Source organism: Bradysia coprophila, unplaced genomic scaffold (assembly GCF_014529535.1).
Source record: "Bradysia coprophila strain Holo2 unplaced genomic scaffold, BU_Bcop_v1 contig_762, whole genome shotgun sequence".
In the NCBI taxonomy this organism is placed as follows: domain Eukaryota; kingdom Metazoa; phylum Arthropoda; class Insecta; order Diptera; family Sciaridae; genus Bradysia; species Bradysia coprophila.
The window spans coordinates 13795-26504 of record NW_023504000.1 but is presented as its reverse complement, the minus strand read 5'-3'; the positions used below and the strand labels follow the sequence as shown (position 1 = coordinate 26504).

The window sequence follows — 12710 nt, the reverse complement described above, 5'->3', positions numbered from 1 at the left end:
TGAGATTTCATACAAAATGACCTAATTTTCACAGGGAATAGTTACCTACCCGACGGTAATAGTTTTTGAGTAACAATAAATCAATTGTTTATCATGTCATTGGAGCGATAAATTGGTTTAAATGTTAAATTTAATTAGTTTAATTAAATTAGCTTGTTAAAATGTTGTTGCTTTGTTTGATTGTACCGAAACATTTTATTGAATGAAAAGCCAAAGTTTATTTAGCTCTCTGTCCTATGTCTGGCTCGCAGAACAATGAACATGGTTTAAAGTTCTGATCTGATAGCTAAAAAGTTTTTGCAATATTGATTTTAACAAAGGTATATTCTACGTTTCCATAGGTCAAATACAGTCAGAAAAATATAAATAGCAACGCTTTTTCCATTTCAAATGTTTGTTGATATTGGTGTGCTTGGGCGGTTGTTCGTTATCAAACTTTTATATCGATTGTATTGAAGTGAAACAATTGGAACGTACGAAACGGAACGTACATGGTGCAAAATTGATAAAAGCATTGCTATTTTAGTTTTTCCACTTTAATTAATGTTGAGTGTTCACAAAAAAGGAGAGCCTGATATTGGATGTGTTATGTGTTATATGACGGTTAGTAAAATATGTCGCGGGTATACTTAGAGCGATATTGGTAGCCTATTTCATTTACATCGTCGATGATTGATTGAGAAAACTGTGTAATTTGAAATACACTCTAGCCTCATTAAGGTAATTTTTATGATTCTTCACGCTTGTTGGAGTAAGTAGATGTTACAGGAAATTGGATATATTTAAGCTAAAAATATATCCAAACGACCCCACATTTATTCTTCTAGACAAACTAAGGTGAAAAAGAAATTAAAGAAATTTAAAATTACATTTAAAAGTAACGTTTAAGATACATTGCATACACCGAACAGAATACTAATAAGATAACTCTAACATGAAAGTTTTTTAATTTTAAATGCGTTTTATACGATGTAAGGTATTTTTCTATGAAAATCCCAGCAGTTTTCAACTTTTAACACAATAAAATTTGTATTTTGTTAACAAGAGGGAAATTAGCTATCAAAGTTATTTTCTTGTATTTATCATAGTATGACGGCTATTGAGAGGCGAATAATCGTAGATAGAGAGTTTTCACGGATAAATCATCAGAGAATCCGGGTGTGAATTATTTTCGAAGAAAATCTTTGAATTTTTGAAATTCCTAATTTTCTGGAAGCCGCTAGCGTTTCACGGCGTAGTACATGAATCTATTACTTATCAAGTTTTTGAGTACAATGAGTTTTACATATATTCATATTCGAAAGCAAGTCCGTCAAAATCAACCCTAGATCATTTTACATTAATCCCACATCGACATCACCCACGAGTCTCAATAAAAAGCTATTTTGATTGAACCACTTTAATTTATTTGCTTGTCAAATACTCGAATTTAGTGAGTTACTGGACCTTTTGAAGAGAGTACTTCATTTCGATAATTCTTATTTATTGAGGTATGATTGCGTTAATTTACCTTTTCAGAGTGACCTAAAGAATACATTTTACTTTACTAGTGAGGTAATATGGCCATTCCCTCACTAGTGAAGACCCTTTCCCTCGCTCGTAAAGTAAAACGCCATACTTTACACGTGAAATAATTTGATATCTCGTATCACGATGAGTAGAAGTACCTCGGGCTGAAGCCCTCGGATACTTTTACTCATCTGGATACGAGATATCAAATTACTTCACTGGTATGGTAATGTACTATTTGCGCTTAACGTAAATGTGAGAGATTTGATGAAATTGTGATTTGCAGTGAATTACAATGTTTTACAGATGATTTACTGAAATGAGTATCCTATTGCTTTTTTATGATTCATGATGAAAGTAGACACTTTATGAGTAAGACGCTTTAGGGGTCTATCAATTATTGCGCACGCTCTGTTGGTGTAAGTGGGTCAGACCATACATTTCTTTGTGCGTCATTTTGCTTGACTTGATGAAATGGGTAAGTAAAGCCGAAATTTTAACGTGACAATATCTCAAATATAACATTTTAATCCATAACGTTACCACACTACATAAATTTTGTTAAATAATTTCAAATTATTAACTGTTGAAAGTAACCAAATATTTGTATTCTTCAAGGCAACAACAAAAAATGAATAAAAAAACCTACTTGAAAACTTGAATAAATTTTAATCTGTCCTCTATAAGCCTTTTAGGTGGAAAAGTTAATACAAAACATCAGACCAACAAACTCAATTAAAACTTTTCTTGAACGCTGAACAGAGAGTTCTTTTTTTGTGTGTACATTCACCATAATGTATTAAAATATATTACAAACAATAGCCGATTTATGTGGAACAAAGTCATTGGGAGAGCAAAATTTTTAATTGACTAATGGTGTATAGTTACCCGAAACCCTTCAATAAGTTTATGAATAATGTAATGAAATTAGTCCTTGACTTATTAATGATTCTTAACTGGAATGTTAAAAGTTAAAAATCCAATGCCCAAAAAAAAAATGATTTCCATTTCTCCAGCGCTTCAATGAGGTAAAAAGACGATACGGGTATTGAAAACATAATTTTGTAATTAAGATTTTAATTGGATCAGACAAAAATAAGAGGTTACTTTCAATGGTTTTTTATTTCTAAAAATTTTAGCCTACCCGCCCTTACAACATTTAGGTATCAAATTTCTATTCATTTTTTTTTCAAACTGAATCTCCAATTTCGCATTTAAAAGAAATTCTATACAAAACAACGTTCAAGACTTGCGAGAGAAGAGGGAGAGTAGGGAAAATAGGTGGGTCTTAAGAAAATTCAATAACATAATAGGAAGCATTCCATTAAATTGCATAAATGAGAATTAGCATTATAGTTACCGATTCATATTCAGGAGTCATCGTAAACTGCATTTGCATGAAATGAATAATTAATTTGATGTTAATATTATATTGCTCTGCAAATGTTGTGTGTAAATGAAAAAGCAATATAGTGAATGTAAATGTGTGCACTGTGCAGCATTAAGTACTAGTAGGTTAGGTAATTTCAGTTGGAACATAATTAACCATAAGTTGGCATTTATAATTTATACCAGGCAATTATAAGTAGAAAATTGGATTTGCAAGTTACGAAATTATATTTTCGCTATTTAAGATTAACGGTGTCAGATTTATTCAAAATTTACGTATCACTATATTTTGACCGAGCCGTTGTACACTTTGAATCAGGCCATTTGGTAAGCAAGTATTCCCCAAGGTCTACCTTATCTTCGATTTATTTGATACACATCCTGTATATTTCTAATGATACCCGAATCCCAAAAACCGTCTAATCCACTGCTGTAAAAGTAGATTGATAAGTAGAACTTATTAATGAGAAGACGTTCCCAGGGCAGATCAAATGTAATGCAACTACGGACAGCAAACTATTTTAGAATCAATTGTGAAGTTACCAATTTGATTATCTCAATCGTACAAATTCGACTGACTTTGAGATTCCGAACAGACCTATAGTCCCAAAGCTTCTCCGAAATTGGTCAAAGAAATTTCGAAATTAAATTTTCAATTATTCTAAATAAATGTCTGGTGATCTTTCCACTGTGAACTTTGGCCATCGTGTCCAATTTTCTAGAACATTATTGCCTGGAAATTGCCAACGCCCTGTATTCAGTTATCTCAATTATTGCATGACATGCATATTTAAATGAAGCCCCATCATTGCGGCTACACATGTATGTATAACTGATATTACTGTCTGTGTATATATATATGCGATGCCAAATGAATGTGAAACGTCATGTCTGGCTAATGTTCCAAACATAAAATGAATTATGATATTAAATGAATTTTGAATGTTGTGATGCTAATAATTGTAATTTTGGTACAATAAAATTATTTGCAGCTTTAAAGTTGTGCTTTCTGTTAATTGAACATGTGAATGCACTTACGTTTGGTCCTTCCACTGGATATGGTACATTGTTCAATAAATTGGATGCCTCGAGGTCAGGTCTTGGCGGAGGTGCTATTGTTGTCGGCGGTGAAGGTGTTGTTACTGGCAGCAATGTTCCCAGCTGTTGACGACAGTTAAATTAAACAATTGTTAATTTGATGACCGTTTAAATTTGCATTCACTTGTATATATATAGATCCAAATAGTTGTAATGATCTATTTTTCTTCAAGTACATTAGACAATGGATAAACTTTCTTGTTATTTTCAAAGTCTTTTACAATGTTTCTTACATTCCAATGCATGATTATTTTTATTTCAACAAAAAAGGAAAACAAAACAAGAAGAAACGTTTTTCTTTTTCAGGAAAGGAAATTTGAACAAAAATGTATCTTCAAAACAATCTGTCTTGTGTTGTCTTGTAAACTTTCGTCCATGTATTTACAAATCAGAAAGCTATTTTATACTTCACTTCCCCAGCAATACAGAGTATATATATAAAGTGACAGAAAATTATTTTCGCCTTGTATTTCGCATGGATGGACACAACATACCGTCCTTAATTTATATACAAGATTTAAATTTGAGATAAGGAAACGGTATACACGTTTAAATACTTTGTATATATATAAACTTTCTGGTTCTCATACCGTATACCATTGTAGATTAGTAGATTACAATAAATACGGCTATGATGAAGTATTGTTGTATCGGCTGCTATTAGTCTTCAAATTAAATGGAAGTGGTGGTGCTCCCTTTAGGATTCTACTTCATTAGATATTTAATATGGAAAGTATTTTGAACGGACTTGCGTAATTCTTGACGCAATTGTAAGGTCAATAGGCATAGGCAGTACATAGTATAAGGTCTCGCGGTTCACATTTTTCAAACTGATTTCAATACTAATATATTGCAATAAGTCGAACATTCTTCCGTTTTATTGATGAGAACTACTTTGCCTGAATTAAGCAATGATATTCATGGAAAATGTAATAAAAAATAATAACGACAACTGCTTTACCACTACCTAAAAAAAAAATTCAACAAACTCAAAGACAAATGATAAAATATTTTAACCAAAGTTGTATTGTACTACACATTTATCAGCGTCTAAAATTTGGACTCGCAAAATTTCATGAATTTTAATACAAAATTCAAACACAAAGATCTCCTATGCTTCTGTCCACTTTACTGTTCGGCTTAGAAGGGAAGAAAGACAATGTATATGTACCATCCAGTACCTAACTTATCCTGGACTAAAAGTTAAGAAAATAAATGAGAAACATTTTATAAATAATTCAAAACATAACACTTCATAATCATATTCAGATTTATTAAACAAATTTTTCGTTGCGAAAAAAATAAAATAAATATAAATCATATTTACTACCCTCGCCAGAATCATGCGAAATGGGATTTTTTGATACACCTATTTCAGGAACGATTTATGTTTTAAGTGTATGGATGTGTATGTTTAAACGTGCGATTTGTTATATACTTAAGCATGTACGTACACCTAGCCCAAGATATGGTTATATATTCATAAAACATAATATATGTAATAAATGGAAAAAGATAACATTTGTCTTCTTGTCTGTCAGTTAAAAAAAAATTTCACTGAAATGTCGTAAAAATGGCATGGGATTGTAGAACAAAGCCAATACTCTGGAGAAACCTATATATTTAAATGTTCTTTTTTTTTGTGAGAACAAAATAAAATGTGATATAATACGAAATGATTAGAATTCAGAGCTTGGTGGGCTCAGAGGAAAATATTTCGTTTATGTTTTTACATGTTTGACTACAAAACAGAAAAGCAATAAAATATATTTTTTTTATAACATTTTCATGTTTGTGATTTAATATAAATTGGAATCTATGAGATCACCTGCTTCGGTAACGGTATGTGAGTTTCTTATCATATGTTCTACATAGGATAATTGATTGGCGGAACTTGAGTGACTAAGTCAACCTAATTAAATTTGGAAAAATCCGACGTCTGAACAAAAAAAGTTACTGAAGCTTGATCGAAACCAGCTAGATTTAAAAATTCAAGACTAGAAAAATTATTAATGTAGGTGGGCATAATAGTAGATTATTGACACATAAGAGGAAGTGCCGATATTTCAATCAGAAATTTTATTTTGTAAGCAAAAACGAGGAGACAAACGTATGTAAATAAGTACTAGGACATTGATGATGCGCGTGTTACTTAATTTGCAATACAGTTTGTTCATTTCATTTTTACACAGTTTCTAAAGATTGTCGATATGTCAGAGTTTTTAATGTACCCAGTCAATTAAGTTCTTCCCAAATTGCGCAATATTTGAATTCGCGATAGAAATTTTAAATTTTGCGTCAAAAATTCATAATTTGGGAAGAACTGGAAGAACTTAATTGACTGGGTACATTTAAAACTCTGACATATCTAAAACTGTGTAAAAATGAAATGAACAAACTGTAAGTAGTTGAAAGTGGAATTGATGTTTTTCAAATTTATCTCAAATTATCCAATATTTTTCCATATTCTCAAATTGCACGCACGGAATTTTAAAACTCTCGGATTTGCTGGTTTTTTTTTGGGAATTTTGCAAGCATTTTTATATAGAGAAATCAAAAATCCACTTAAAATACAGAAACGACAAATGAGTCGGTTTTTAAATGTCCGTGCGTGTTATGCAAAAATAAGGGAAAAATCTGGAAATTTAGGAAAACATGACAACACATGAGTAAATATAGTACAACGTCCCTATGAGATTCGCATTAGGGTTTATTACATTTTTGTGCTATCGGTTCTTGTTTAAAATCCATTATTTATTTTCCAATATTCAAACAATCAGACTGAATCATATATCAATTCAAAATTTGCAGTGGAAGTTTCAAGGACTGTACTGAATTTTATTTAATTTATGTAATTCGATAAAATGCTCAAAAGTGTTTGCCGTAATCGTTTTGTATCAATTATATGAAAAATGAATTAAATATTTAGGATAGCAAAATGATAAATAAAGTGGCATTTTCAATAAAATATACCTTTTAAGTTAATGGGATTATATTACACGTACCCATAAATACGCCCAGCAACCTCGGGCGGGGTATAATCATTTTTGGTAATGTAATTGAGTTTACATACACATACGGTTACCACTTGAGTCGTAAATGATTCAGTATTGATTGTTTTTATTGATATAACAAAACCCACAGTATTACAGAAATTATTTTATAATTTATGGAATATAGATAATTCAGGTATGCATTACATACATCGGGATGATAATTACAATGTTAATTTCACTGTGAATTGGTAGTCGTTCATGTGTACACTCAACGCATCAACGAAAAAACACTTTGACCAACAAATTGAATCGAACATATTACATGTGTAATATCTTGTCATCACTTTCAAATTGTTGCATGTAAACTCAATGTAAACTGATATCGATCCTTGGTGACTTGGGATTTTTTGTTCCGAGCTGTAATGCCTTATTACGCTACACCAGCACAACGTATGCGAGCTTAGAATAGTTTTCCATAAATCCTTTGTCGTTGTTGACTGTAGCCGCATTAGATGTTATTAGTCATGCAATACACAGCACGATAAAGAACAAATCAAATGTTTCACGTTCAATACACATTGTGATAAATGAAACAACAATACAGACAGTCACACCATCAAAAAAAACCATAATTTGAAACCATTGATTTTTCCTCAGAAATTGCGGTGTTTAACCTTGCAAAATAATTTAATTTTGGTGCAATGTAAAACCACCCGTCAAAGTCACAACCGCTTTATATTGATGTTGTTAGTACCTACTTATATTCTATTCTCGCATCGATTCGAGTACATAATACAAAACACTTTAGAAACAATCTGATACACCAAAAAAACATGGTGTATAAATTTCTCAACTGAATGATTGCAGCTAATATACAACACCATTTTTGAGGTTGCTGGTATACAACGCGTTCTAATGTGTATATAAATGGATATATATCTATATATAAAACTCATAAATTATTACCCTTTTGTATACCAACTAAACAACAGAAAATTTTCGATTTCCAAAAAAACATTGAACCAAGAGAGAATACAAAAATAAATATTTTCTTACCGCAATATACTGCCACCCCTTGTTAACTCGAACTAAAAGTGCTTCCTCATCAATTATGTACGCAATGGTGCCCACCGGACTCAAAGCAGACATCTTTAAACAAAAACGAAAAAAAATGTAAAAATTTCAGAAAGAATAATAGATTGTTAATGAATTCTCATTTATACCCCGGTATTACACAGGTATTTGGAGATGCTTTACAAATAAATAAATTTTCGTGCGGATATTTAGCAATCAATTTTAATAGATTTTCGATTTTCTTTTGTTCTTTTTATGGTCGTATTTAAAACAATCCATCAATTTAATGGAAAGTCAAATATTTGAATAAATTTAATTTTATTATTTATTACCGTTGCCTTTTCATCATCTCATACATATTCATGTAATAGTATCCGATCCATGTATATAATATAACATACCTTCGTCATTGCTTCGGTATTTTGAAACGTGACAGCTCCAGGCACAATTTTTCCATTCGTTGGCAATGAACCGTATGATGAAGAATCCTCATACACACGTCCAGGGGGTCCAGGTGGGCCTGGCGGACCGGCAGGACCTTCAACATAGACGACAACAGTATTAAAAGGAAGCAAAAAGTTGAAAAACAGGCAAACTGTTTTTTTTTTGGAAACATATGAAAATGACGTGCGTTGATTTCGTAGAAAGTCAGAAAAAGGAAATAAATCAACATGAACTTTGTACAAGCGAGCCAAAGTAAAATATAAATATTAGATTAAAATACAGTCACAATGCTGGAAATACATATGTACAAAAACAAATTTATTGCGGCTTGAGTTCAGCAAAATCACCCCGCAATTATTACGCATTCAAGATTTTTTTTTAATGAATCACATCAACTGTTGTCACTCGATTTAGATTTTCAACTTCAATTAGAGTCCAGATAGTGGATAGGTAAATGTTATATAATATTTGAAGGTATAACGGTATAAAATAGCATTGAGTTCATTTATAAAAGCTTTTGGATTCATATTCCACTGATCTACTTTAAGTCAGTGCTAATAAAGATTCCTGAAAGGTTAACTATTATGAAAAGATAAAGCCAGCTTCCAGACATGATTATTTTTATCAAAACAATTTCAAAAAACGTACACATCATAATTCAACTAGCAATTTGAATGAAGGAATTGAGGTTATACCTCTAAGCTTCATTAAGTTCATTCATTTATTTATATCTCGTTAAGTCTGCTGACTCTGACATATCCAATCTAGATTTCTGTATGATGATAATTTTACTCATTAAAAACGGGAATTTTACCGACCTCATCGCAGCACTCAAAAAAATTAACTTTTAAATTTTATTAGAACGTTTTATTGTGCAGAGAAAAAGCTTACCGAATCAAAACATTTTCATTCAATTTAACATTCTCGTGGAATCATTTATAAAATACAAAAATGTTTAAAATTATTCACAGACACAGCAACTAGAATGTGTTTCAGATTTAGAAGTTTCTTAAGTGAAAAATATATGTACGTGCTTATGATGGCAATACTTGTGTACAGCTAGGCTACTGATTTTGCCAGTAAATAGGAAAACTTGGTTCCACCTGTTGGATGGGTCAGATCCCTTGACTGTCTGAACTCCTCAATAGTATTTTTATTGGTAATAATGATTTATGGATTTATTTCAATGAAATGTAACCTCACAAAAACATAATTAGAACAAGAACGGTCTTAATCTCATAATTCCCTTGACTGAAAGTCATGGGTCTTACGGATGATAAACACCCTAAAATGTTTGTCACACAATGATCACTACTATGATTGAAAATGCATGAATGTATGACCAAAAACCTTAAATACAGAAAATGTTTGTCACACTTTGATGATTCGTTGATAACACGATAACTTGAGTAATTTTCAACGGATTTTCAAAAACTTTTTTTTTAATCGACGGGGAATTAAATTAATGAGGTTAAGTTCGATGATGGGCTATTACGGTCGGGTGTTCTTAGAGATATTCCCAAAAGAATTTTTGTCTCGTCCCTTGATTCCACGATAACTCGAGTAGTTTTCGACGGATTTCCAAAAACTTTTTTTTATTTGACGGGGAATTAAATTCCTCAGGTTAAGTTCGAAGATGGGTTATAACGGACGGGTGATCTTAGAGATATTCTCAGGAGAATTTTTGTCTGGTCGCTTGATTCCACGATAACTCGAGTAGTTTTCGACGAATTTCCAAAAACTTTTTTTTAATCGACGGGAAATTAAATTGCTGAGGCTAAGTTTGAAGATGGGTCGTAACGGGCTGGTGATCTTAGAGATATTCCCAAAAGAATTTTTGTCTCGTTCCTTAATAACACGATAACTTGACGTAATCCTCAACGGATTTCAAAAACTTTTTTTATTCAACGGGGAATTCCATTCCCGAGGATAAGTTCAAAGTTGGGCTATGACGGTCGGGGGATCTCAGAGATATTCCTAAAAGAATTTTTGTATCGTCCCGTGATATTATCGTGTTATTAGTTGAGTAATTCTTAATGGTCCACAAAAGACAATTATCCCACTAAGAAAGACATTTTTGGGTTAAGCTTGTTAATGGAATATACTGGAGTAATATTCTAGGATTCATTCCAAAATTTTGTGTGTGTAATATCTTTATATCGATGATAAGAAAAAAATTAAAGTTTGGACGAGTGTGAACTTTGCGGCCAGAGCGAAGCGAGGGCCGTAATCACACGAGTTTCATTTTTATTCAATATGTAAGCAAGAAATTCGCCTCTTTCCAGGGTCTGTATCTCGTGATGCCTTTTTGATGGTATCTTTTCATCAGAATCCTTTTTTCAAAACACACGACCGCAATTCACGCCGTAAGTGTGCCTAAAATTTGAATTTTAAGTGAACGATTCGATGAAAAAACGAACCGAAAAATACATTTCAACGCTTCATTGTATGAAAATGACGCTACGTTAGAAAGACCTCCGCACTTTCCATTTTGAATTTCGACCGCACTACCGGCGTGAGTAACGACCACGAATGTATTAGCTTTCAACAGAAAGTAGATTTGGTTGTAGTCACTTGACCAGTTCTGAAAAAAGTGACCAGTGTTCCGAAATTTTCATAAACTGCTCAGTTTTCTCAGGGTTGGTCAAACTGCTACAACCAAATCTATTTTATGTTGAAAGCTAACACATTCGTGGTCGTTATTGCGGTCGTACATACTTGAAAAATGATAATTTTGGTGGAAATATATCACCAAAAGACAGTATTTAAAAATCACCCAAATGTATACTGCTCAGCAAATCATCGATGCCTCTTAAGTACTGAAAATACGTATGAGCCAGTATATGATCAAGTGCTGGAATTTCTCATATACGTGTTTTGTATCGAAAGTAGGGTACGCATACCCCGGTATACTTTTATATACTTTTAGAGTGATTTTTTTTGCTCGGATTACAAAAATCTTCTTGAGAAAAGTAGTCAGTCAGTCAAGGGATCTGACCCATCCAAAAGATGGGGCCTAGTTAATTTAATTTATCACATACGCGCGATGTTCGGATGTTAAAATTACTTAACTAGAAGTTTAATTCAAAAATTACACTTCAGGTCTACGTTGTTGCCTCGTTTTCGCTTGAGTGATAAAATAGAGTAGACACTTGTCACTATCAGTCTCGGCAAGCCTCGACTTCTTCGTGACAAGTGTGTAATATATATTTTCGCTTCGCTCTGGCCGCAAACTTCACACTCGTTAATTTTCGTTCTGTTTATTCGTTTTTGTTAAACAAGGCAAAATCACATAACAAGAAAAATACCATTGAAATAGATACAAAAATTCGTCTAACAACGGCATCGGCAGCTAGATTATTAGATCGTTAGCTATCGTTGAACCTAACATCAGGAATTCCATTGTCAGCTATTTTTATTTAATCGGTTGGTGTTTACTTAAGTTATCTTGTTAACAAAGAACAGAAAAGTGTTACATTTAACGTTTTCAATCACATTTCTATACATTTTTAAAATCATAGTGATCGTGTTACGTACGATGTAGTTTCTGTTGTAAAACCCATGACTCACAGTCAAAGGAATTATGATGTTGTAAACAAAGCTTTTCTGGACGGTGAGATTAAAATATGATCCAGAAAAATATCTATTATCCATCGACATCACCGGCACGTACGGGCTTAATTAAGATTTATGCATCAACCATTTGTGCATGAAAAAACACTAGTTTATAGCGCTGCAAAGGGACAAGGCATTGACAGATAAAGAGTGTTTAAAAATGTATCTGATTCAATGCAATACAACTAGAATTGGGTTGGGTTGATTACTAATACAACATCAATATGTCGATGGTTGCTGAAAAAATGTATGAAGATTTATTACCATGCTTTAAAGTCAAGCAAGAAAGCCAGTTTGTCTCCAATAGAAACAGGAAATGAATTGTGAAATTCGTACATTCGTGCAACTAAAAGTTTTGGCGCATAATTTAATTGAAAGATCAAGTTTCTTAACCCACAATACTCTAAAATTAAAACTTATATACAGACAATATCTGTTCCCTAAATGAACAAATACACAAAATATCAATTTAAGTAGTAGAATAATTGGATTTTCCTTTTAAAAACATTTATAAGACTCGATGTGAACATTGCATAATAATTATTTCTCGCTCAAAAAACACAGCCATTCGAAGTTCATGAAACA

At 32.2% G+C, this 12710-nt stretch overlaps 1 protein-coding gene across 5 annotated transcripts in view; it reads right to left on the bottom strand.

Moving 5' to 3' along the window:
• Nucleotides 1-12710, bottom strand: part of LOC119084541 (collagen alpha-1(XV) chain-like) — a 42658-nt gene that overhangs the window by 16969 nt on the left and 12979 nt on the right. For 4 of the 5 annotated variants that reach the window (XM_037194551.1, XM_037194553.1, XM_037194555.1 and 1 more), the window contains 4 exons: nucleotides 8468-8604; nucleotides 8049-8141; nucleotides 3937-4059; nucleotides 2870-2896 (listed from right to left, as the gene is read on the bottom strand). In XM_037194551.1, the coding sequence (XP_037050446.1) occupies nucleotides 2870-2896; nucleotides 3937-4059; nucleotides 8049-8141; nucleotides 8468-8604 (380 nt within the window). The remainder of the gene's footprint in view (nucleotides 1-2869; nucleotides 2897-3936; nucleotides 4060-8048; nucleotides 8142-8467; nucleotides 8605-12710) is intronic. The other variant, XM_037194554.1, reaches the window with a different exon arrangement.